The following is a 26,469-nucleotide window of genomic DNA, read 5'->3' as shown; positions in this document are numbered from 1 at the left end:
CTTGGTGTGGACCTCTTTGGGGTCATCTTATTTGGGACTCTCTGCACTTCTTTGATTTGTATGTCTATTTCCTTTGCCAGGTTAGGGAATTTTTTAGTTCTTTGTTCTCTCTCTTGCCCTTCTGGTACCCTTGTGATCCAAATGTTTGCTTGATGTTGTACCTCAGGTCCCTTAAACTATACTAATTTTTAAAAATTCTTTTTCTTTTTGGTACTACAATGGGTGTTTTCTGCTGCTTCATCTCATAGATCACTTATTCAATCCTCTTCTTCATCTAATCTGTTGTTGATTACTTCTGATGTATATTTTATTTCAGTTATTTTATTCTTAATTTCCAACTGGTTATTTTTTATGTTTTTTATCTCTTTATTAAAGTCCTCACTGAGTTAATCTATTTTTTTCCCCCTAAGACCATTGAGCATCCTTATAACCACTGTTTTAAAGTCTGCATCTGATAGATTGCTTGTGTCCTGTGGGGCCCAGAAGTGCAGTCTGTCTGCCTGGTTACCTGAGCTGCTCCAGTGGAGTTCCTTGTGTGTTCTGTGTGTGCCCTCCTGTTGTAGGTGAGCCATGATTGCTGTTGGCACATCCGTCAGTAGGACTGGCCCTCAGGCTGACTGGTGGTGAGAGCTGGTTGTGACTATTGCAGATGAGCTGTTGTGCTGGGACGGACCCACAGAGCAAGAGTCACTTTAGGGCTTTGATGCAGCCAAGCCTGCCAATTGGGTGTTGTTTGCCGAGCTGGTTGGGTGGTCTGAAGCCACTCAATTGTGTTAGTTCTGGGGGTCCTTAGGAGGGGAACCAGTGGAGGTCAGGGTCAGCCTCTGGTTGAACCTGCCACCCCGCTAATCTAATCTCCAAGCAAAAATCCTACCTGATCCTTATGGGTTAGCCCAACTACCACCATGTTTATCAAACCATCCTCCACCCCAGAGAAAGGTGAGCACCACCCCCTCAGTCCTCACAACTTGTTAATTTTATCTCTTTCATGGCAATTATCACCATTGTCCTTTTGTTCTGGTGACTGGGTACATCTCTTTTCTCCCCTGAGCGGCCTCAAGTACACTGAGGTCAGGATAGCCTACCTCTCTTGGCATGGGGGTCTCAGGCCCACTGGACAGTCAGTGAAGGACCACTCCTATGTGGAGGTTTGGGTGGAAGAATTCAGAGCAGAGGCAACAATGGGTAGAGAAAGTACACAATCCCTACTTGTTCACTTGCCTTTAAACACCCAGTAAAGTCAAGCAAAAGGGCCCACTTATGGCATTCGTAATATTCCAAATTGACATAAACAGAAAGTTATCTTCAACACAGTGTTGAATAGCCCCCTCCTCCCCCATCCAAGCACTGATGAACCTTGGTAGTGCTGGTAAAATGAAATATTTCAGTCAGTAAGTTTCAGGAAATAAACATCCGTACTAAGAAGAACTCCTACATGCACAAATGCACACATAGCCCCAAGCGCCAGCACAGAAGGGCTAATGGAGCATTTTGTTATTTGTGTCTTTTGTGTTTTTGTGTGGTTTTTTTTTTTTTAAACTCTTACACTTTCAACCCAAACCCAACAAATCATCCTTGGACAGTTTGGAGTAGGCACAGGGCAGGAAAGGCAATTATGCTCAGAGCAGAGCTGCCAGCAATGACTCCTGCAACTTCCCCTGCCTGACCTGGAATACAGCAATTTGGCAGGTCAGTACCCTGTCCAGGACCGAAGGACCTGGAAACTGGGCACAGGGCACTTTCTGCAGCAGCACCTCTGCTTTGCACCATGTCTGCTTGGGCCCTTATCCCTGTGATCCCATGCATGAGAGTTCAGATTTTTTCTTCCCATGGCCATGTGATTAGCAGCTCACAAAGGATTTCCAGGACTGGGCAGCTGTGCCCTGTCACACCTTTCCCTAAAAATGGTAGAGAAGACTTCTGAAAAGAAACTCGTCCTTCTGTTCTCAACCACAAGCCTTGCCCTGTGTCCCCAACACTTATGTACAGGAAGAGGGTCTCATCATCTTGTCACAAACCCAGGGAAAGAGCAAAGTACCTTCTGGCCGAGGTTTTGGCTTTTCCAACCCTCCATCTTGCATGAGCTCAAAGGCAAAGGAGACGTTTAAGACCTGGAAAGAGAAATGCAGGGCCTATGTTATTGCACACTCATTCCTGGGCCCTTGTGGATCCTGGGATCTGCCCCTGGGAAGTGATGGAGCTAGAGGGACAAAGGGCTGAGCTAAAATGTCCTAATTTGAAGGAGAAGTGAGGTTACCAAAATGGGCAGGCCATGTGGAGTGTGGGCTGGCCTATCCCAGCCTACTCTTGGTGAGCACTGCTGGAGACATTCAAAATCCTCTTTCTGTTCTACTGTGTTCCTGTGTTAACTACCAGGGATTTCAACTCAGGCACATTAGTGCTCTCAGTTGAAAGAATTGGAGAGCAAGACATATGCACAAGAAGCAGAGAAGGGTTTCTTCCTTGGATCAAATGCCCCTTGTCTAGCACACAGGCTGTGGCAGCTTGTGAGTCATCGGAATGAGGCTGAGCGTAGGTGGTCAGGTATGACCAGCCTTGTCACTTCTGGGAGAGATGAGACTGGCCAGTGATATCTGGATGGAGCATATGACTAGGGGACCAAGGTCAGGCTATGGTGGGGGTGGGTGGAGAGAAAGTGGTCAGATGCTCTGTGGTCTTCAGGTAGCTCCTTTCCAGGTCAGTGCTCATCAGAATGGGCCTCCCATCCAACCACTGAAGACCATGGGTAGACAGGAATCCACTGCCTTTTCCCCAGATGGCCCCAGCATAGCTGTTGGTGGATGAGTCAGAGCATCTGGGTTAGGGCCTCCCTCCACATCGCCTCTCCTTACCTTCTGTTCAAAGCTGTCTGGGGTCAGGAAGAAGCTGTGCAGGGGCACAAAGTAGCCCTCCAGGAGCCCCATGAGTAGCACCAGGTACACCCCATCTGCAAACTGGAGAAAGAGAGTCAGGTGAAGGCACTGGGCCCTTGAGTCCCAAGGCAAGCCCCATCCAGAGGGCTTGTCAGCTTCTATGTCAACATGTCTGGCCTGTCCCATATCTGGCTGGTCCAACACTGGAGACGGCGCCCACGGTCCTGATCTCAGTTGATCCAGCATTTATTTATTTTTAAATATTTTTATAATAAGGATTTCTTTTTCTAAATATATATTTTTAAATCTTTTTAAAATATATATGTTTTTATTGACTTCAGAGAGGAAGGGAGAGATAGAAACATCAATGATGAGAGAGAATCATTGATTGGCTGCCTCCTGCATGCCCCACATTGGGATCAAGCCTGCAACCCAGGCATATGCCCATACCAGGAATTGAACTGTGACCTCCTGGTTCATAGGTTGATGTACAACCACTGAGCCACACCAGCCAGGCATGATCCAGCATTTATTGAGCACTGGTCATGTTCTAAGCCCTGATCCAGCATATGGACCACAGTTATGGGCCAGGTGTGGCCCCTTCCCTAGAGGAGCTCACAGCCCAATAGGGAGACTGATGTGGAGAAAATGCAGCAGCTGCTCTGATGGAGGGAAGCAGGTTGGCTTGTGTGACAGAGTCACTCTCTCCCACTGAAGGCAACAGGGAAGGCTTCTGGAGGAGGCGCTGCCTGAATGGAGACTGGAGGGATGAGCAGGAATTAGCTAGGGTGGGGCAGAAGGAGGAGGGGAAGGGGATGTCCAAGGCCAATGGCATGAGGCTACGAGGGTGAAGTACTTTGTGAACAAAGAACTCTAGTGTCATACAGGCCTCGTCATTCTCCTTTCTCATATCTCACTGTATCATCGCTTAAGAGGCAGCACAGTGTAGCTATTATGAAGTTGGGCTCTGAAGCTAGGCCTCCAGCTCTACCACTTACTGGCTGTGTGATTTAAGCAAGTTACATAACTTCTCTGTACCTCATTTTTCTCATTGGTAAAATGGGGATGATCGAAGTATAGTTTCTACTTAATAGGGTTATCATGAGGACTAAACCAGTTAATAGGTATAAAGTGCCTAGAGTACTGCTTGATGTGTAGGCAAAACTTAATAAATATTTAACTATATTTAACTATAGCAGGTCCTTGAATAACATTATAAGGTTGATGAGAAAAAAATTGACTTTCAGCTGTGGCCACTGTCTGTGTGAAGTTGGCATGCTCTCCCCATGTCTGCATGGTTTCTTCCAGGTACTCGGGTTTCCTCCCACATCCCAGAGATGTGCACATCAGATGAATTGGCGTGTCTACAGTGTCCCAGTCTGCGTGAGTGTGGGTGGAAGGGCGTCTTGTCCAGGGCTGGGTCCTGCTTTGTGCCCTGAGCTGCAGGGATAGGCTCTAGCCACCTGTGACCCTGAACTGGAGCAAGCAGATTAGAAAAGAATTCTTACTTATTTTTATTAATATTTCTTAAATGTATGCAGAACTCACATTTATTTCAATGTTTAATATTAGAAAAGTTGGGGAGGGGAGTCTTTATTTAGAACTTTGGTGACATTTTTATGACCAAAAATACACTGTAGGAACTTGGTTATATCAACTAGCCTATGGGAAAAATTGGTTTAGTTATATGTCATTTTGCTTTGAGTTATGGTTTCTAAGACCCTATTGATGGTGTTAAGTGAAGATGTATTGTATTGCTTACTATCTGGGAAAACAACAAAGCAATCAGGACACAGCTTACTGGCAAAGTACAACTGTGTGCTGAGGGCCAGGACAAGAGGCTTAGAGCCCTACCTTCCCATGTAGGACAGTAGAGTCTGGACGGGCTGGGAACCTGGTCTGAGAGACCATCGATTCCTAGGCTAAGCAGAGGGATTCAGGTATTCTGCTCAAGGAAGGGCAAGGTGAGTGTGTGCTGGGCACTGGGGCAGGCTTGTGGAGGAGTGGAGGCCTGTGGGATGAGGGAAATGCGGAAGGAGGATGTGTTCTAGGTATGGAGAGGGGCCTGAGCAAAGGTAGAGAGGTCAGGTGTGTATCTGGTATCCTAGAACCTTTCAAAGGAAGTGGGGCCACCAAAGGTTTGTGGGCATAAACAACAGTTGCTAGAGTTCACAAGAGGCCAAAGTTCTTGGAATCATCTTAGGAAACTTAAAAAAAAAAAAAAAAAAAGTAGACTGAATTGCCTGGAATGTGAGCTGGGCCCAGAGTCAGAGATCTGCCAGGTGGCTGGCTGGTGGGCCTGTGCTTCGCCTTTGTTATGGGCATGCAACCCTGCATGAACTTGGCCGAGGTGCAGCTTCCTGCCTGCTTCCATCCATCGGGTGGGTAGGGCCTGAGCATGACTCATCCTAGGTCACCCCAGAGGTGGACAATGCAAGAGCAGACCCAGCATCCATGTTAGAATCAAGGCCTGCCCATGGAAATAGTTAACTGGGCCTCATTCTGGCTGTGGCTGGAATGGGCTGAGAATAAAAAATTCCAATCTATCAACTCAGAGGAGGACCTTGGGTTAGGGTCGGGGTTACTCACAGCTCTGAGCGCCACTGACATAGACAGCTCCCACCCCGACTGCTCTGATGACTCGATGGTAAAACCCGCAGACAAACACCGAACACACTCACCAGAGGCTCCCTTTCATAGCACAACCTGTTCATGCAAACTTAGGGAAAGTTCCAGAGCTCATTCTAGCTCATTCGAGGAAATATCACTTTTCCAGAGTGTTCCCTAACTCCCCAAAGAGCATGGAAACTCGTTCCACAGATTCCAGACACACTCAGACAGTACTCAGGCACAGACCTGGAATTGCTTTTATTTATTATGTAGTTATTTTTTAAAAAAAATATTTTTATTGATTTCAGAGAGGAAGGGAGAAGGGGAGAGACAGAAACATCAATGATGAGAGAGAATCATTGATTGGCTGTCTCCTGCATGCCCAAGCCCGCAACCCAGGCATGTGCCCTGACCCCCCTGGTTCATAGGTTGATGCTCAACCACTGAGCCACACTGGCTGGGCCAGGAATTGCTTTTAGAAACAACAAGAGATGTCCATGTGCTCAAAAGAAAACCTCATTCTAGAAATTCATCACAAATGAAAGGAGGTCGGGAAACAGAATACATTACACAGCCTTAAAGTATCTCCCACTAAAGATTAGTTATTACTTATAAAGGAGGGAGAGGACCTTAGCAGTAGGGAGGTCTGGTGGACACAAGCTTACCCCTGTGATCAAAGTTACTGTCACCAGTCATGGACTGCTGGACAAAAGTGTCTCAGAAGACACCATTACTCAGGTGGTATTGCTACTGAAAATGCATAACCTGAATCTAATTGTATGGAGGGACATTTAGAGACATTCTATGAACCAAATAGCCTGCACTCTTAAAAAATGACATCATGTAAAGAAAGGCTGAGGATCTGTTCTATAACAATACACTAAAGAAACATGACAACTAAATACTGCATGTGAGAATATTAGGGAGACTGGAAAAATTGGAATATAGAGTGTTTCTGTGAATCATGTGACATTGTCAAAAGTAGTCAAATATCAGCAATTGCATATGGTTTAACCTAAACGATGTATTCTGCCAATGTTAAAATTACCAGAATTTGATCAGTGGATGTGGTTATCTAAGAGAATGTACTTCTTATTAAGAGATGTATGCTGAAGTGCTTAGGTGGAGAGAGAGAAAAAAAGAAACCCCAAATGTGGTCAAATATTAATAATTGGTGTATGTAGGTGAAGAGTGTTTAGATATTCATGTAATATTCTTGCAATTTTTCAAAGTAAATTCAGATAAAGTCCAAACAGGAATAGAATCCCCTCCCTCCTGGGAAAGCTTGAGGGTCAGTGTGGAAAGCCCTCCTGGCCGTGCAGGGATGGGGCACTTGGAATGGTAGCTGTTGAGCAGGGCCTGGCCCCCACGCTCCCCTCGGGGCTGTCACCCACCTGGGTTTCCAGTTCTGTGACCTCCAGGTTCAGTTTATTCAGGTGCTTGTTCACAAAAGTGATGAGAGTCTAAAAAGAGAAGCACAGGCCGCTTTGAGATGGAGGCTCTCACCAGTGCCAGGCCCTCGGGGCCACTTCTGTGACTCCACCGTGAGTACAAGGACCAGGGTGACCACATGTGATGAGGCCCCGCTGAGAGCACTGGGCCTGGGATCCCTGTGCCGAGCTGAGTGAGGATGCGTGAGCAGCCTAGGAGGCTTTTCTGCAAAGCCCCTGGAGTTCATAGGAAAGGAGGCTCCCAAAGATTTACGGTCCTGGACACTATGATTCAAACTGTGAGAGGAGCTAGGAGGTCTGAGAGTGAGAGGTGGAGGGTCTGACCCCAGGGTCAGGGGGCCAGAGAAGAAATGACCCCACTGGGTCCCTCCTTGCAGTCCCTTTCTAGGTGCAGGTGCCTGTGTGGAGGCAGGGACGGCTGGAGGTTGAGTAAGGGTGGGAACAAAGGGTGCTCATAGTAGTCTCAGAACCCCGAGACACGCTATCATCCTGATGGGAGAAGAAAGGGACTGGAAGAGTTCTCCAGTGAGAACAAGACAGGAAAAATGGACATCAAGCAGGAAAGCCCATGTTTGCAGAGATTTGGTGATAAAACCAGTCTTAGGAAGCTTGCGAGCTATAGGGATGATGTTTCCTAAAATGTTTTGCTACCCGCCTCCCCCATCTTTCCTGCTTCCCGCCCGGGCACCTCTTTCCCACCTTTTTCACCACGTTGAGCTTATCGGGTGCATGGTCGAACAAGGTGTCGAAGGCATCACGTTCTGAAAAAGAGGGAAATGTCGATGAAAGGACACAGCTGATTCCTGGTGGGAAGCCCACCCCAGGTCCTGGCCACATGGTCAGGTACAGATGGAAAGTTTCTAGGGTCTGAGGCTGCGCAGGGAACTCTAGAAGCTGGGTTTAGGGCAGAGATTTGGGTTATGCTCACCTAAGGAGCTATGTGTATGCATCCACCCTCTGTGTCAAACCTCTTTTGGGCCGGGACTGAGGGGCTCTGTTAGGCACTTTAACTGGGGACTTGTCGTTTCTCTTCAGTCTTCGTGTTCATTACATTATGATTTAGTCATGGCTGCAAAGTGTTTCGGAAGCTTTTTGGAGGTAGCATGATATCCAAATATCAAATCACTTCACCCCCTAGCGATCAAAACCAGGACACCCGGACAGCCACCCTGGCAGCAGCGTGCATCAATACGCAGGTTGGGAACCAGAGCCCCCGGACAGGATGCGAGCTCCTCCTCTTGAGTGACCTAGTCACTTCGGTGCTTTGTGCCTCAGTTTCCTCTTCTAAAATGCCATCTGAGAAATGGACCTCCCGGGTGTGTTATGAGATGAAAGACGGGAAAGTATATGCATGTACTCAGTAGACTCTGACATGTCAACTGATCTGAGTTGTTTTAGCATTACTGGAATTGTTCAAAATATGCACAGCAAATACAGGATCATAGGAAGTAGCAAAGCCACGCCCCCTGCAGGTCTCTCCTAGCTGCCTCCCCCCCCCCCCTCCCCACATTCTCTGAACTGGGAAGTGAAATAATGGAGGGAAACCTGGGGCAGGGAAGGTTGGTGGTTCCGGGTCTGTATCTCCCTACTCTTGCACCGATAGGCAAATCCGAGACTTCCAGGAAGGTGATTGTGACCTCTGACATTCACAGATTTTGTGAACAAGCCCAAAGTTGTGGGAGATGGGAGAGACAGGAGCTATGAAAAGGAAAGAGAAAGAAGCAGCTTCCAGAAGGGCTGGGCAGAGAGGAGACAGTCCGAGCATGTAGATACACCTCCTTTCTTTACTCTCACCATACGCTTCGAGCAAGACTGCCCAGGACCCATCTAGAGGCCCAGCAATGTCAGTGGTCTGGTTACTTGCGAAAGGACTACGCAGCTGTGGTTAGTTTTCCTCTTCCCACCAGTAAGCAGACCCTCCCTACCACGCAGCTCTGTCACCAGGCTGGTGCAGACACATGCAGGAAGCAAGCTGAGTGCCTATGGTTCCCAGCTGCTGCAGAATTAACTAGACCCCCATGGGAGCCACCAGCACCAATGGACAATCTTACGCAACTCACCATGCCTTCCGGAGAGAGCCCTGTAGGAAAAGGAGAAAGAAAACTGTGAATCTTCTCTCTTCGCCCTTGATTGAAAAGCCCCAAAGCTCTCTTGGCATTCTACACTTAGTAAGTTCACTGCCCAGGGTGCTGTGGGCATTAGCCTGGGGAGGTCAATTTCTTCTCTCCCCAATACATCCTGTGATACCCATCAAGCTGCACCTCGCCTTGCTCCAGGATAGGTTTTTCTCAAAGAGGGCAGGAACTGGAACTGGACTTTTAGCAGTGAAGCAGCAGAGAACTAAGAACACAAGCATTAAAGACGGACTACTTAGGTTTAAATCCAACAGAGCCATTTGTGTGCTATGTGACCTTGAGCAAGCTACCGAACCTCTCTGGGCACCAGGTTTCTTATCTCTAAAATGAGGAGAGCATGTTGTAAGCATTACATAATTTAATAAGTGGAAAGATTTTAGCACAATTCCTGGTATATAGGTAAATGCTCAATATATTTTTTTTCTTAATACATTAGTGGGTCTCTTTAGTTTATTCCAACTGTGCTTCTACTACCCATTACATGATGACTTTCGGGTAATGCACTGGAAAGAACAGTGAACTTGGAGTTAACTGCTGGACAGACCAGTGATAATCTCCTTCTCCACCTTTGGGCTGTGGGGTTTTAGGAGGTGCAATCATTGCTTCACGTGTGTATTATGAACATTGACAGATACAAAAATGCTTCAGAGACTGGAGTGTATTGTCAAATGATTAGGAGTTTGCATCCTTGTTTGTCTATGTGACAAGGTGGCAGAAAGGAGCCACAGAAAGCACAGGGGCAGCTGAGAGATTGCTCTGAAAACTGAAGCTTCATGTTCCCTGATTTGGGAGCTTCTCACAGGATCTTCTCAGACACATTTTCCTCTTTTCCACGGACAAGCAGAGGTGAGGGGAGGTGGGGGCGGGACGGTGAGGAATTCTCCTCCCAGCAGGCCTGTCAGGGCAGCTTTCAGCCCGCCCCTCACAGAATCAAGGCCAAGCATCAGTGTGCCTTGTACATCAGCTGCCCCCTCGGCTGCCAGGACTGGACCCTGGAGTGGTGCGGAGGCAGGCCATCAACTGGGCATCTGGGGAAGGGCCTCCCCACATCTCTGCCCTATCCTGGGCCCTTTTAAGGCACATGCATAGTGTGGTCCACAGCACGCTGGACCTCCATCAGCCACAATGGGGGAGGGGAAGTGAGTTTCCTAGAGATTGGGCAAGGCTTGGCTGGTGTGGGTCAGCTGTGATGGGGAAAAGCCAGAAAAGTCAGCAATGAAGGACATGGGAAAGGGAAGGCAGAGCTCTTCCCACGTCACATCCTCACACTCTGTGGTTAGCAAAATGCTCCCCACTTCAGAGATGAAGACACTGAGGTCGGAGAGGTTAAGAGACTAACAGGTGAGTAAAGTGGCAGAGTCTGGATTTGAACTCAAGTGAGGCTGGATTAGAGGTCTCGGCTCTTTTCACTTCGTTCTTCTTGTTCAAGGGAGGATAGAGGAGAGATGGAGCCAGGGGATGCATAAAACGAACTTTGCCCGGCCTTGCCTGTGGCCAGGGCCAGCCCTGCCCAGGGATCTCAAACCCACACATGGTCCTGCTCTTTCTGCTTAAGACCAAGCTTGTCTTCCCCACAGCAAACCTCTTACATGTTTTGATATTCCAATTTCTTAAAGTAAGTGAAAACAACAAAAAACACCCCTCTAAGGTAGAGAGGGGCTTTCTGGGTCATGGCATGTGACCAAATCAATCAGATTCAGAAAAGGAAGAAAAACGTCCCTTTTGAAGGCTAACAATTTAAATTCAAGTCCATGTTTATGGCATGACGATTTCATGCTGGTTGGCTTTTGGGGGCATACTTTTTTCCCGGAGTGCCACAAAATTAGAATTTTTCAATCACTGCTAATTCTCTCTCCCCACTTCCCCACCCAAGTTTGTACCTTAAGCATTGAGAGGCATGTTTTGAATGCATGGAAAAGGCTAAGCTATAATCATTGGCTGAAGTATAATCCCTCTTGCAATCCCAATAAATGAAAACTAAATATCAGCAAATGGACGAATTTCGGAGAAACATCTGTGTTCCATTACAGAATCGCTGGCAACAATGGTGTTGACATACTCTGTGTTACCAGTTATTTCCTCTTGGATTTGCCGAGACTGGAGGATTCCTTCTCGTTTCTGAAACGGGGGTGGGGAGAAGGGTTGGGAGGAGGAGAGAAAAATATGCTTTAGAAAAATACAAAATACTGATTAGCATTCCTGATACTGAGAACGTTACTGGTGTTTAAGAAAGTGAGTCTGGAGTTGAGAGGCTTCCAGAAGTGAAACAAGGCCCCTGGCTTCCCGGGCCTGGACCGTACCATTCGTACTTCAGTGCAGCTCGTGTTTAGTCCAAACAAGTAGGCTGTTTCTTGGATGGTGAATCTTTTCTTTCTTTATTGGAAGACATTCTGTTGGAAGCAAACTGTTTGCCTCCTGGAGTAATCCACAGTAAACCAAATGGAAATGAAGGCCAGGGTGTGTCTGCCCTCCAGCTGGGGCCACAGAGGAAAGCTGAGAAACACATTCAGCTGGGGGGCTGGGGTGGAGGAACCAAGGCCAGCTTGGAGAATTCAAATAGAGGGAGAGTTTGTTTGTTTTTCCTTCTTTTTAATGGATAAATACAGGAGCTTTCAAATAACCAGTACAGTCCTCAGGTAATTAGCTTACTCTCTGAGCAAAGGTTAAGTAATTTAGAGGCCCACCCAGCCCATCCATCCATCCATCCATCCATCCATCCATCCACCCATCTACCTACCTACCCATCTATCTGACATCTATTCCACCCACTCCCATCACTTCATCCTCTCTTCTTTGTTTCATTGATCAGTGCCTTCTAAGTACAATCCCCTAATTTGTACCTTCTATGGACAAGTCCTTGTGTTGGACTTGGAGCAAATACTTGAGGAACTTAGAGAGTGAAATGTCATAGATGAAGCAGGTATGTAAGAATGGTTTTCCCCAAACAGGGTTTTTGCCTGATGACCCAGGTCAGTTATTAGTTGGATCCCTTTTGCTCTCAAAAGTGTCTTGGGTAATAAATCACATGGTCACCCTATGCAGAGAGAAAGTGCTGAATGCAGGACAAAGGCAGGCACGTTCAGCGGGGGATGGTCAGGGAAACCGTCCAAGGGGAGGAGTTCTTGAACTGGCACTCAAAGGGCACAGAGGAGAGGTCATTCCCCCGGAGGAATGGCCTAAGCCAGTGGTCGGCAAACTGAGGCTCTCAAGCCATATGCTGCTCTTTGGCCCCTTGAGCGTGGCTCTTCCACAAAATACTGACTTCTGCGCATGGGCCACGAAGTTTCAATCGCACTGTACGTGCGTGCCCGCACATAGTATTTTGTGGAAGAGCCACACTCAAGAGGCCAAAGACCCGCATGTAGCTTGCGAGCCGCAGTTTGCCGACCACTGGCCTAAGCAAACAGGCAGAGTCAGAGCACAATGCATTGAGGGGAGGTTTGCAGGGAGGGTGCCATGAGTCAATGGGGAGCCAAGTGAGTGCTGGTTTAGAATTTAATCCTCGCTGGGTGGGCACGGGAGCTAATGAAGCAGTGCTCAGTTGCAGGAGGACCTTCAGGTGGGCATGAGCAGGGAGAGTCATTGCATCAGGTTCCTGCATAGTCAGAGGCCCTTGGAGGGTGGTCTGGGCGTGGAAATCAGTTGTCACAGCAAATTCATCTTCCTCAAAGGCTGAGGTGAGTGTCCACAAGGACCTTCTGGCACTCGTGTCTATTGAAACCTGCCTTCTTGACGCTCCTGCCAAAACTTCCAGAACCTTCTCTTCACATTCTCAATAGTCACAGAATCTAGGGTCCTTGCAAAAGACTCTGACAGAAGGAAAGCTAAAGCTGGGTAAAGAGTATATCTGAAAGAGATGAAGAGGAATGGACTAGCAAAGCAAAAGAGGAAGTAAGCATCACTGAAAGGAGACCCGCTGAGGATGAATCAGAACTTTCCCAAATACACCTTTAACAGAGGAAACATTTTCACGGGGGGCCGATGGAATCTGTGTCCTTGTCTTGTGAGGCCATTCACAGATATAAAACCTCAGCCACACATCACACATAATTAAATGCCTTTGTACACAATGGAAAAGAAATCTGGGTTAAATGACCCCTCAGCCCGCGTCCTGATTCACCTCGATCCACTGTCTGTTCCCCAAAGAGCTCTCTGTCGTTCAGTGACTCACGGCCAATTCCGAGTCCTGCTTCTGTGCCTGTTCAGCTTGATAAAGCAAAACACCCCATAAAACCTGACGTGCATTGATGCCATTTTATGTAACGTGTCCTCTTTTCTCCCTCATGCTAACAAGGCTGCCTACAGGACAAATTAAACCAACAACAGCCTTCAGATGGCCCATAATTGAGCTCAAAATAAGGCATGGGCTTGCAGTGACCACTGTTTCAAAATAGGAGCCCCTCTTCTCCTGCTCAGATCTTGAATCATAGTTTTAAAAAAATATAATGAAACGGATTCACACATTATTGATGGGTAAAAATAACATAATAGAGAGATGGCCTGGATTCACTAGGAAGATGCTTGGATCAGGAAGCTCTGGGCTGGCCACGTATCCACAGCAGACAGAAAATGCTCGGCACCATGCTTGACACAGTTGAGTGCTCAATAAATGAGGCCAATTAGTCCCTTTCAGTCACCTGCACTTAATGTCTGCACCACACACATTCGCATTGGCTGTGGGCCCTTGATAGCCCTCGCTGCTGTTTATCTCTGGGCAGGGCCAAGGTGTCAGAGTTCTATTATGCCCCCTTGATGTGTACAGTACCCAGAAGGTGTAAAAGAAATACTTTTTCATTAGGGCACAACTGAGTACCCCCAAGTCCTCTTCCATTCACATCTGATCCCTGAAAGCTCAGCTCAAAGACCTTTTGTCCTGGAAACTGGCCTGCCTGGCCTGGCGCTGCAAAGCTCACCAGCTCTCCAGGCCCGTCCTCACCACTGGACGCCGAACTGCCATATCATTCTCTATTCCAGATCCCTGGATACTCTGGGAGCTGCTTATAAGGGGAGTCTTCCCTTGCAGCATGTTTATTTGGAAAAGAACAGAAACAAGCAAACCAAATGACCTTTTGCTAAATGGCATAAAGTTGGAAAATAAAATTGAATTTGAGTATCTAATGGGGTTAGGGGTAGAATGAGATAGTCACAGGGAGAGTGCACACCCTCATTGTGGAAATTACACAGCCATGTGAATGGAAATTCCATCCAATGATCTGGAAAAGATGACTTGAGAGCCCAGCTGTGCTGCTCGGGGCGGGTGAAAAGGGGCAGTGTCCTCAATCCAGGCCTGGCCAGTCAGGTCTCTCAAACACACGCATACACATGCACATGTGCCCTCATGTCTGTCTCCTCCCCATACCTGTGCACCACTGTTTACCCAAAAGATGATTCTCTATGGTTTACAGGGTGTGCATGCACACACACACACCTCTTTCCTCCTTATCCTTTTAGACACACCTCACAAACATACACACCATACACACAGACACCCTCCTGACAAAAACACGCAAACCCCAGGTACTTGCCCACCTAAGGCATTCCATATACAAGCACACACTCTCCCACCCTTTGCACGCATGGTATCTGTCTTACCTGGACCACAACCACTTGGATGGAAACATGGTCTGGCAGTCGGATTGGGGCCCTGAAATACTGGGACAGAGCAACCAGCAGGTGCAGGATGGCTACCAGGCTCTTGGCATGAACAGCTGAAATAAAAGATGATGTAAAAAATTAGAGAATCTTCTTCTAGGTTCTAGGCAGATACAAGCAGAAATGTATCACATCACATCCACTGCCCCTGTCATCCCACCCCTGAGGATCAGGGGACACCCTTGGTCATCGCAGGCCTCACCCTGGGCCGCCTCATTCTTGGCCAGGTCCCAAGGAGCTAGCTTCTTAGATCATGCCATTGCTGGCTTTCCAAGGCCGTGCCCTCTGCTTTGATCCAAGGCTCCCACAGAGACCCTGACAGTGGCTGAATTCTGAGTTCTGATCAGCTCTCCATCACCTCCATGTCTTTGTTCACTCTATTTTAACAACCATGGGCATGTCTGCTTTGCACCCTCCTTCCCTTCCCACTTGACTGTGAGCCCTTTGGATGATCACCACTACCCTTGTCCCAAGGCTCTACCCGAAGCAGGCTCTCAATACATGGACACGGAGTCAGGAACGCTGGACACCTCCCCCTTTGATGAGGGCTCTAGATCCCTGGAGGAAAGCATGACAGATATCAAAAGGGCTTTGTTGCTCTCTTGAGTGTCAGGTATGGTCAGTGTAGGCAGTGCCCCTTGGGGAATAGCTGGGAGGAAGTGTTCAGGACCAGCTGGCTTCTGTAGTTACAGAGCGATGTGCTAGATGCTAAGCCATTTATACTAGAGAAATCTGGGCAACTATTGGGTTATAGTTTTCTCAGTAGATCTGAGGAGAAAAGTACGGTGATGTAATGGGGGTGCACACACGGTTGGGAAGACTGGAGCTTGAGTTCTGACTTGACAACTCTACCATTTATTTACTGCCGACAAGACCTCTGGGAGGCCACTCAAGGACTCGGAGCCTCAATCTGCTCATCTTCACAGTGGGGATAGCTGTGCCTGTGCAGAAATATCGGTTGTAAAGCACTTCCAGAGATGATGTAAGCAAAGCTCCTAGCCCGAAGCAGATGCCCAGGAATGGTTGATACTTTTTATTATAATCTGAGAAAGTGCCTGGCATCTAGGCAATTAAACCACTTTCTCCCCTTTGTTTCTCATGAAAGGGAAGATCCCCCAGATACTTTACCTGTCTTCACAGTCCTACCAGCCTCGTGGTTCTTCATTACAGGGGTCATGCAAGGCAAGAACAGAAAAATGCCCCTTTTGCATACTTAGCATGACCTGGGCTCAGCGTTAGGGTGTCCTCTGTCTGGGCTAGGATTGATGAGTCTGCTCTACAGAAGCCTTGAGAAATCACCAAGAAAAGGAAGTGATTCAGACATTCCTTGGGAACTCATTAGAGCTTATTATCACAAGGCTTTCCATGGACTGCGAACAGCAGCTCAACACCACCATCAAGCAGCAAACAGCCAAGATCTGCTTCTAACTCCGCCTTCCAGAAGTTTTCAGTTCTGAGCTTCTGAGCATTGTCAATAGTGTCACCCGTCGTAACAGCCTCAAAAGAAGGCTCCGGAGGTGGTGTGCTCACTCACGTGGTCAGAACTGCCACACCCTCAGTCTAGTCACCCAGGGTTGTAGGACATTTGCTACCTTCCTCCCTTTTAATCACAAAACACAATGCTGGAAAAGCTATAGCCCAAAGCTTGTTCTTGCACACTGGTGACAGTGTATGTCATCGTGACTGTCTGGTGAGCAAAACAGAGAGCAATGTCATGGCACCAAGCCGATGCCAGACCCTTTCAATGAATGCTCTGTCCGGGGAATTTTTCCCCCAAAAGAAATAATTATACAGTTTCTCTCTCTCACACACACTACATGTACAAAGATGTTCATTATTGTGTAATATATCTAGAAAACACTATCCACTAGCAAAAGGTTCGTTTAGACCAGTGGTTTGCAATTTTATTATTATTCTTAAGCAGAGAAACCCTTTGTTCTAAAAGCCGTTAGACAAAACAGATGAAAAAAGGACAGCTGCCCTGGTCCCTGAGTCCTAATTGCAGCCCCCCCCGCCCCCCCCACACAGGTGCTTCTCCTCACCCCTTTATCCTGCCTGGAAAGATGACACAATGTCCTCAAAGTACCAGGAAAGATAACCGGAGGGACGGAGCTTCCCCCAGGGCTGTGCCTGCCACATTCCTCACGGGAAGAAACCAGGGCTGCTTGTAAACAGGCCCAGCAGTTCTTGAAGCCCCGAGGCATTCTAGGGAGCCTGCCATGGAAATAATTATTCCCTCCCACCTCGTCATTTATCTCCCTTCTGGGAATCTATGAGGGACTAATTCAAGAAAAGCAAAAAGAGACACAACCTGAGGCATTCAGCAATAGGCTGCCAAACGTCCTGAAAGGATCAACGCCAAAGGGTTCAGGTTACCTAGGGGATCTACCCAGTGAAAGAGCGGCTATCAGAAACAGTAACTCTGAAGACCACATGGGAATACAGAAAATATGTATGACTTACTACTAAGAGAAAATAACAAAACACCTGATGCACCTGACTTCATCAAGTAAAAATATGCGTTGATGTGGAGAGTAGGGGGCGAAGATGAAAACAGCCAGACGAGAGTGGCAGTGTGAGCGATTATTTTACTCATGCACATTTCCCTATGAGAAATGACAGTGAACATGATGGTGGTCCTCGTGTGGCTTTTAAAAGTCCCCTTCTTCTATCCGAGCCTTTCCCCAGGTGGGTTCCCTCGTAAGTGAGAAAGGGTTTTGTTTGGAAGGGTACGTGGAGATGGTCCGTATTCAAAGGAGTGGGAAATAGGATTAAAAAAACCCCAAAAAACTAAGCAGGGGTCTTGATGAGAGGACTTTGATGCTTATGACTGTTGTGGATTTCCAAAATGCAGGTACATTTCTCAAACCAGTGATCAAGCTTCCTTTTTCCTCCCTTCCTTCCCCACTGAACACTATTAGCACGCCCGGGACACAGCACAGACAGCATCTAGGGCCCAGAGCCACGGCCTCCCCCGTCCCCCCTCCTGCCCATGTCTCCCTGGCAGAGGATGCCCTGTTCCCTGTGCTGTGCGAGGCGGCTTTTCACACTGTGCGAGCAAAGGTGTAATTATGCTGAAGGAGGTACTTGGTGTCTCGCCTCCAATGTCAGATGTTAGAAACATGCTGAAGAGATTCTCACTGGCAGTTACTGGATCTCTACGCTGAGAGGTGAAGATTCCTTTTTCTTTGCTAAGTTTGAAAGGTGTTTTTATGGGGGTGGGGGGGTGAGGATGTGTCCATTTTAGGTTTTATAATTGGGTTCACTAAGATATAGTATTGAACCCTTTAATACTTAAAACAAAGGCAAAGAACACAATCTAAATCATGTTATCAATCTAAATGCACACTTTTTATCTACTGCAAGCAACTAAACAACTCTGGACTCCCCACAGGAAATAACGTCACTCTGGAGTCACCGATTTGCTGATTGAATGTTGGTTCTGATAAAGACTCATTAAGTCCATATTAGACATCTAGGCCCTTGAGGCAGCAAAAGAATGAATGGTTCATACTCTCTGAGATCCTTGACCTATCTAGCTGTGAAACCTGAACTGAAAAATCCTGTTCCAGTGCCTACAATGTCAGCCATATCTTCTCTTCTGGAAAATGAGTGATGGAGAGGAAGGCTGTGGGTATTGTTCTAGAGCAGGGGTGGGCAAACTTTTTGACTCGAGGGCCACAATGGGTTCTTAAACTGGACCGGAGGGCCAGAACAAAAGCATGGATGGAGTGTTTGTGTGAACTAATATAAATTCAAAGTAAACATCATTACATAAAAGGGTACGGTCTTTTTTTTTTTTCTGTTTTTTTTTTTTAGTTTTATTCATTTCAAATGGGCCGGATCCGGCCCATGGGCTGTAGTTTGCCCACGGCTGTTCTAGAGCCATGCCCTTACCCCCCCCAACACCCCTCCCACCCCCCCACCCCCCCCCCCACCCCCGGCTTCTCAGCTGCCTGCACTTAGGGATCTCTGCTTCCTGAAGCCCCTAGAAGAGTGTTCTCAGAAGGTCGTGCTGGGACACGGAAGTAGCGCAATGAACACGTGTCCTTCCTCTCCCCATCTTACACGAGCGCCTACAGAAAAGGCACCCTGGATTTTAACATCACTTGTCCCAGAGAGTCCTCTGTGTGGGAGATGTGTCCCTCCTTAGTAAGACGAATGGGCCTGCACCCACACAGGGCCGGCCAGCTTCCTGGCTGGCTTCTTGGGGAAACCTCCTGGTACAGACCACAGGCGTCATTCACCAGAGCCCTTTCTCTTGGTAACACTCACAGTCCACATTCCACTTGATGCTTCTGGGAGGAAGTTTCAGGGTTTCGTTGATCTTCTCCAGGACAGTCTGTAGCTTTTGCTTCTGCGCAATCTCTGACTGGGTGACCTCGGCCACGTTCAGCTTCTCACTCTCCAGTTTCTCTGGGGCGACACAGGAAAAGAGAACAGCTGTGATCTTTGGCCACAGTCAACCCCAACTCATATGCATGCCCTCACACATTCACTCGCTCGATCAACATACACATGCATACCTCGTTTTATTGCACTTTGCTTTATTGCTCTTCAGAGACGTTGTGTTTTTTTTACAAATTGAAGGCCAGCCCCAGCAAAAAGATGATGACTCATTTTATTGCAGGGATCTGGAACCAAACCCACAGGATCCCTGAGGTATGCCTGTGGATGAGGGACACTGCTCTCCCCTCCTCGTCTGACAATGGCTCTGGTAGGGCCAGTAGGTGAAAACCTTGAATCCCCAAATTATAAAAGTCCAGGACCTTAGAAGTGGGGCCTTTAACCCAGTCCGTCATATTTGAACTCTTTTCCCCCTATCATTCTGGGGGTTCTCCCTCCTCTTTTCCATTCTGCCTTCTGTGCTTCCCCTGGGCAAGTCCTTATTCAGGACGTTTTGTACACCCCGTAGTATAATATGTGTCACGCTGAGTCATAGTTATCTGTTTTAAGTACCTTCTTTCCTTTAAAACCCTCCTGGAAAGTTACTTATTAGGCATGTCCTAGTTCATCAATTCTAAGGCACACTTTTTTTTTTTTTTTTTTAAAGATTTTAACAACCCTGAAACCAGGTTGTGTCTTAAAATTGATGGCACTCTACAAGTACAGTCAGGCAGGTAGAAGATGTGAGTTTTCACGCTTCCACGTGTGTGCGTTTGGTCATAGCTCTGCTAGTGTGGCTACTCCCATGTCTCAATAAGCAGACAAGAGCAGTTTCAAAACAGAAAATAAAAATTCTAAGTAGTAACGAAGCTTTGCGTAGGGTTTTTCTTTTTTCTCTTTTTGGGTGGTACTTATATAATGGTATGTTTTAAGATCAATGGTTATTGTATGCAATAATATAACCGCTTAATACTTAAAATAATTAGATTGTGCTTTGCCTTTATTTGTCTAAATTCTTATGCTTGTCTATTAGAAAGAATTTTAGACTCTCTAACAAGAAATACATTGTCTGCTATTAGATGCATCCAAGTTGCCCTCCACACCTCATTCAGGATTAATAGAACTGACACTCTGAAATGTCTTTAAAGTATCTTTTCCCCTCATTTTTAGAGGCTGTCATACAAAGTAATTAAACTTTACCATACATCAATGATTCCCCTATTGCTAACTTATTTTATTTTCAAGCAGCTCTAGCTGATCCCAGTCAAATGCCCCTTGGGTAATGATGAGGTTGCCCTGGAGAATTCCTGCAGGTCCAGTGCATTTAATTCTTTTCAGTGCTTTAATAGGATGCTCTCCAGCTATTCTTATCTCTGATGGCCTGAAATATTAACTTCCTCTGTAGTTGCCCGAAGCCATCATTCTTTATTTCTAAAGTTCAGGGATTTAGCAAGTCTGCATGTAAATGTCTTCCTCTTGAATGTTACACCTGGAAAAGGCCCCATGAGCCTTTTCCATTTTTAGGCTGTCAATTCCTATCTTGGATCCTCTCCTACTGAAGAAACGACAGGTAGTTGTCATCTTCCATTGCCACTGCAGTGGGGGGAGTTTGGTAGAGGCTGCCGGAAGTGCTAGGTTAAGGAAACCTGTGAACCTTATCTTGGCTCAGAGGGAAACTGCTGGGATAGAAAGGCGACACTGTCCTGGGAGTGGGCTGGGAGGCCGGAGGGGAGGAGTGGCAGCATGAGAGCCACTGTAAGCTAGCCTTATTGTGTTATACGATTGCCGATTGCCTATGATTTCCATATTTATAGCCTGCCGGCTTTGGCCTTCTAGGAGTGAATAGCTTAGGTCTCTGAGTCTGTTTCCTACGTCAATCACTTTTCTTTCTTCCTTCCTTCCTCCCTCCTCCTTTCTTCCTCCCTCCTTCCCTTCCCTTCCCTTCCCTTCCCTTCCCTTCCCCTTCCCCTTCCCTCCCTCTCTCTTTCTTTCTTTCTTCTTTCTTTTTGCACTATTGGTCCATTCTGTTTTCATTTCTAAAAACTTGGATTTTACACAGTACATACTAGGACAGTCATTGTTTCTCTGGTTCCACCAATATTTTTAAGTAGTCTGACGCTAAAATTATAATGCATTTTTCCTAAAGATTTTTTTTCTTTAAGCATCTGGCATTGTTTATTCAGAGGAACTTTTAAAGCTTGCTTTCTTTTGCATTCCTAATTTTTTAGAAAATGCAACTCCGCGGTCCTTTTTTCCGCTTTAGTAATTATGCTTTGGGTTTTCCTTTTTGCCTTTAATTTTATGGTTGGATATTTTATTTTAGCGTTGGCATTATGTGGACTTGAGGAGAGGCTAACTTGAGGTAACCCTAATTACCAGTTCTAGGTATATCGCTTCATGTTCATAATACACAGAGAACTCAGAGTTCTCTCTCATTAATGAAGTGAGATTACAGTGTATACATTTTTCTACTACAGGTTTTGTCACTCAAGGACATGAGTATTTTTCTATGTCAATATATATAGGTATAACTCTTTTTTAAAAATATACATTTTATTGATTTTTTTTACAGAGAGGAGGGGAGAGGAATAGAGAGTTAGAAACATCGATGAGAGAGAAACATCAATCAGCTGCCTCCTGCACACCTCCTACTGGGGATGTGTCCGCAACCAAGGTACATGCCCTTGACCAGAATCGAGCCTGGGACCCTTCAGTCCGCAGGCCAGCGCTCTATCCACTGAACAAAACCGGTTAGGGCAGGTATAACTCTTTTTTGTTTGCTTGTGTGTTTGCTTTTTTTTTTTTACCCCCTTTACCCTCATGTCCCTGTCTCTGGCAATCACCAATCTGTTCTTTGTTGTTTTTCTTTTATTTGACATACTAGAGGCCCGGTGCATGAAATTCGTGCACTTTGGGGGGGAGGGGGGATCCCTCAGCCTGGCCTGCGCCCTCTCACAGTCCAGGGCTCTCAAAGTCTGGGACCCCTCACTCCTTACTGCCCTCCTGCGGTGGAGGCGGGAGAGGCTCCTGCCACTGCGGCTGCACTTGCCAGCCATGAGCCCAGCTTCTGGCTGAGCGGCACTCCCCCTGTGGGAGCGTACTGACCACCGGGGGGAAGATCCTGCATTGAGCATTTGCCCCCTGGTGGTCATTGCACATCATAGCGACTGGTCGATTTGCATATTAGGCTTTTATTATATAGGATAAGTGAGATCATATGGTATCTGTCTGTCTGAATTATTTCACCAGCATAATGCCCTCAAGGTCCACCCATGTTCTTGCAAATTTCAGAATTTTATTCTTTTCTATGGCCAAATTTCATTACATACATAAATCACATTTTCTTTATATCTGCTCATCCATTGATAGACACATTGTTTCCATAGCTTGGCTATTGTCAGTAATGCTTCAAGGAACACGGGGGTGCATCTATCTTTTGGAGTTAGTGGTTTTGTTTTCTTTAGGTAAATAAATACCCAGAAGTGAAATTGCTGGATCCTATGGTAGTTCTATTTTAATTTTTTTGAGAAGCCTCCATATATTTTTCCACAACGGCTGCACCATTTACATTCCCACCAACAGTACACAGGGTTCCCTTTACTTCATATCTTTGCCATCACATAATTCTTGTCTTTCATTATAACAGGTGTGAGGTGATATCTCTTTGTGTGATTTTTAAAATTCCTCACTTGAGGATATGTTTTTATTGATTTTAGGGAGAGAAAGCTCATTGGTTGCCTCCTATAGGAACCCTGACCTGGAATCAAACCTGCAACCTGGGTATGTGCCCTGAGTGGGAACCAAACCTGTGACCTTTCGGTGTACAGGATATGCTCCAATCAACTGAGCCACACCAGGCAGGGCTCACTATGGTAGTGTCTTATGATCCTTTGTATCTGCAGTGTCAGCTGTAATGTCTGATTTTATTTTCCCCCCACCCTGCCCCTCTAATGAGTCTAGCTAAAGGTTTGACAATTTTGTTTACCTTAATCCCTAGAGTGCCGGGACTGCTATCAAAGCTTCGAAATGGTGTCCAGTTCTAAGTCTGCTTTTATTAGGGATGATGATATTGCTAAATTTGTCAATGTGGTAAAGGTTTCCTTAAGTTTTTGAATATGTAACTTCATTTACTTGCGATTCATAATTTTTTTCCTAAACTGCTGTAAAATCAGCAAAAATGCCTTGGCAATTTTAGCATAGTTCCTAGGATATTGGTTGGCACTCAAAGGGTTAAAAAAACGAACAAACCAGTTCTCAGCTTTATCAGTCGTTTCTATAGTCTTTTCAGCCTCTTTATGTCTCTAGTAGAGGCCTGGTACATGAATTTGTGCATGGGTGGGGTCCCTCAGCCTGGCCAGCAATGGGAGCTGATCAGGGCCATCTTGCCCAGTCCCCATCGGGGCCAGTGGCTGAGGGGAGACACCAGGGGAGGTTGGCTATGGGAGTATACTGACCACCAGGGGACAGCTCTTGCATTGAGTGTCTGCCCCCTGGTGGTCAGTATGCATCATAGCGACCGGTTGACTGGTCACTTAGGCTTTTATATATATAGATATGATATATCTCACTCAAACATATATCATGGGTATCTTTCTACATTGATAGGTTATCAATATAATTCATTCTTTTATAGGACTATGAACCTTTTTTATTCAACCATTCCCCTGTCAAGTTATATCCTACTTTTCCCAATTGGTAATCAAGTTTCAATAAACATCTAGTGTGTGTGTGTGTGTGTGTGTGTGTTACCAAATGATTATTGGTGATAGAAAGAAAAATTGTTGCCTTACCTTACAGATTTTCTCCTTGAATACAGTTATCTCACCAAATCCCCTTAATAGTTCTATTGTTTATCTGAATTTTTAGCATTCTGGGGGGAGGGGGGACATGCAAATAAGATAAAATGCAGTCATCTCTACTTTGTAAGCTTATATCACTTATTTCAATTTTATGACATTTTAAAAGATTTAAATAAGAACCTTTTCTGCTATTCCTAGCCCCCTTTTAAAAATATTCAGCACTCAAAATTTAAGAGATTCACTCCAATAGTCCTATAGTTAAATAATAGAACTCATTCCCTGTTGCTAAGGAGTTAAAGAAAATTTGTTTTTCAAGACTCATAGTTTTCCTCTTTTGTTCTTTATTAGGCAAATTTTAGCTAGCACTATGGAAATTTTCTGTTGCAGAAATTTGAGTCCTCCAGGAAATTGTCATTCATATGTTGCCATAGTTCTGAAAATTGTTCATCATTAGTTTAACTTGTTGTAAAGTAGTAGGCATGATTTTGCTTTTTAGAAAATTTTCTCAAGTAGAATTATCTTGTGAATCTTTCAGTTGTTTTTGAAGTTAGCGAAAAATGAAACAGCATTATTCAAAAGTTCTGAAGTATCAATACAAGGAAGAAAAACTCAATTACTCTGAATGGTAGAAGAACTGAATGTCCTGGTGAAAATGTTGCCATATAATTCTTATTATATTAATGTAACCACTTCTCAAAGAAGTAGAATACATCCATCCTTGTTTTAGTATGAGTGAGTCCTAAGTTATGTATTTGTGTTTCCAATTATATGGGGAGGGTTAATTTTTTTTTTTTTTTTATGTATCATGGTCAGAAAACTTGGTCTGTTGAGACTTACTTTGTGGACACAGTCAAGTTTTTTGAGTCTTCCATGTGCAGTTGAAAAGAATGAGAATACTGTGGTTTTGAGGTATAGCTAGTTAATTATAGTGTCCAAATCTTTTCTATCCTTATGAACTTTTTTGTTAGTGTGTTAAGAGAAATATGTTTAAAAAATCTACCACTGTGATAGATTTGTCAGGTTTTTGTAATTCTGACTGTCATTTTTTATTTTTTATTTGTTTTTTGTTAATGCTCACCAGAGGATATTTTCCCACTGATTTTTTTTAGAGAGAATGTAAACGAGTGAGAGAGACCCATCAACCCACATGCACCCCAATAGGGACCAGGGATCAAGCCTGCAACTGAGGTACATGCCCTGGACTGGAATTGAACCCATGACCTCTCATTTCACAGGCTGATGCTCTAACCACTGAGCAACCAGCGAGGGCTGTCATTTTGAATTTTATACATTTGATTCACAAAAGTGCATTTAGATTTAAAATGTCTTATTTTCCTGGTAACGTTAGTCTCAATCAATATGTAGAGATTCTCTGTAGTAATGCTTTTGGCTTTAAAATCTACGAATTTTGCCTGATCTAAAAATAGCTACCACAGCTTTCTTTTAATTAGTAATCATCTAACATATATAATTATTTCCACAGTTTTTCTTTCAACCTTTGTCTTGTAAATGTAGTTAGCATATCTACAAGATTTTGTTTTGTTATCTAGTCTGACAATCTTTTTTAAATGGATAAAGTCAATTTACATTGATGGGTTTACCACTATACTTGGATTCACTTTTATTATATTGCTTTTCTGATCCTTTACTTTCCCTTATGTCCTTGGATTAAAGTTTCTATTCCTTTTCATTTAATTTTCTCCCCATTACTAGTATGGAGGTTACACATATTTTTATTTTAACAGCTACCTTAGAAAATTTATCACATGCATTTAATGTAATAGAATCTTAAATTGATCGGTATCTTTAGTTAATCAGCATCTTTATCAATATCTATAATAATAAAAGGGTAATATGCTAATTAGACTGGACATCTTCCGGACGTCCTTCCTGATGAAGTGGGGCTTCAGGGAAGCCAGCCCTGGTCCCAGGTGTCTGTGGGTGGCCCGAGGGAAGCCAGCCCAGGTCCTGGGTGCTGGAGGGAAGCCGGTGCTGGCAGCCAGGGGAAGGAAGGCCTACTCTTGGACGAATTTTTGTGCATCAGGCTTCTAGTACTAAATAATACAAGGACCTCAGCACGCTTACTCCAATGTCCCTCTAACTTAAGCACTATAATTTTGTAGTATTCTGATTCAATCTTAATTTTTTAAATGAACAAATTAGACATTATTGTGGTTGTTTTATATTTGTTCAATTATTGCTTCAATCTACCCACCATGGTAATCTTTGCTCATCATTTTTGGTTGCATTTCAGATCTTCCTTTTAGATTCATTTTCTTTCTTCCTGGAGTGAAGCTCTGTTGGCAGTAAACCTTTTCCGTTTAGTTGATTTAAAATGAATTCATTTTTATCTTCATTTTTAAAAGTTTTTTTTTTTTTTTCTGGGTATAAACCTGTAAGTTGACAATTTTTTTTTCTGCACTTGAAGATTTCATTTCAATATTTTTTTGGCTTTTGTTCCTGATGAAAGACAGCACTCAGTACATTGTTCTTTTATAGGTAATCTATCTTCAGTGTTTCTAGGTTTCATTATGAAGTATGTAGGTATATATTTCTTATTCTT

The 26,469-nt window shown here is 45.2% G+C and overlaps 1 protein-coding gene across 1 annotated transcript in view; it reads right to left on the bottom strand.

The window, feature by feature from the left end:
- The window catches only part of PARVA (parvin alpha), a 142,101-nt gene that overhangs the window by 9,902 nt on the left and 105,730 nt on the right, over positions 1-26,469 (bottom strand). Inside the window, exons 5-12 of the mRNA XM_059708939.1 lie at positions 18,997-19,137; positions 14,662-14,777; positions 11,129-11,187; positions 8,995-9,014; positions 7,634-7,695; positions 6,878-6,946; positions 2,853-2,954; positions 2,039-2,111 (exon numbers count right to left, since the gene is read on the bottom strand). Of these exons, the coding sequence (XP_059564922.1) occupies positions 2,039-2,111; positions 2,853-2,954; positions 6,878-6,946; positions 7,634-7,695; positions 8,995-9,014; positions 11,129-11,187; positions 14,662-14,777; positions 18,997-19,137 (642 nt within the window). The remainder of the gene's footprint in view (positions 1-2,038; positions 2,112-2,852; positions 2,955-6,877; positions 6,947-7,633; positions 7,696-8,994; positions 9,015-11,128; positions 11,188-14,661; positions 14,778-18,996; positions 19,138-26,469) is intronic.

Source organism: Myotis daubentonii, chromosome 9 (genome assembly GCF_963259705.1).
Source record: "Myotis daubentonii chromosome 9, mMyoDau2.1, whole genome shotgun sequence".
Taxonomy (NCBI): domain Eukaryota; kingdom Metazoa; phylum Chordata; class Mammalia; order Chiroptera; family Vespertilionidae; genus Myotis; species Myotis daubentonii.
The sequence above is the reverse complement of the archived record's forward strand: the minus strand, read 5'-3'. Positions and strand labels throughout refer to the sequence as shown.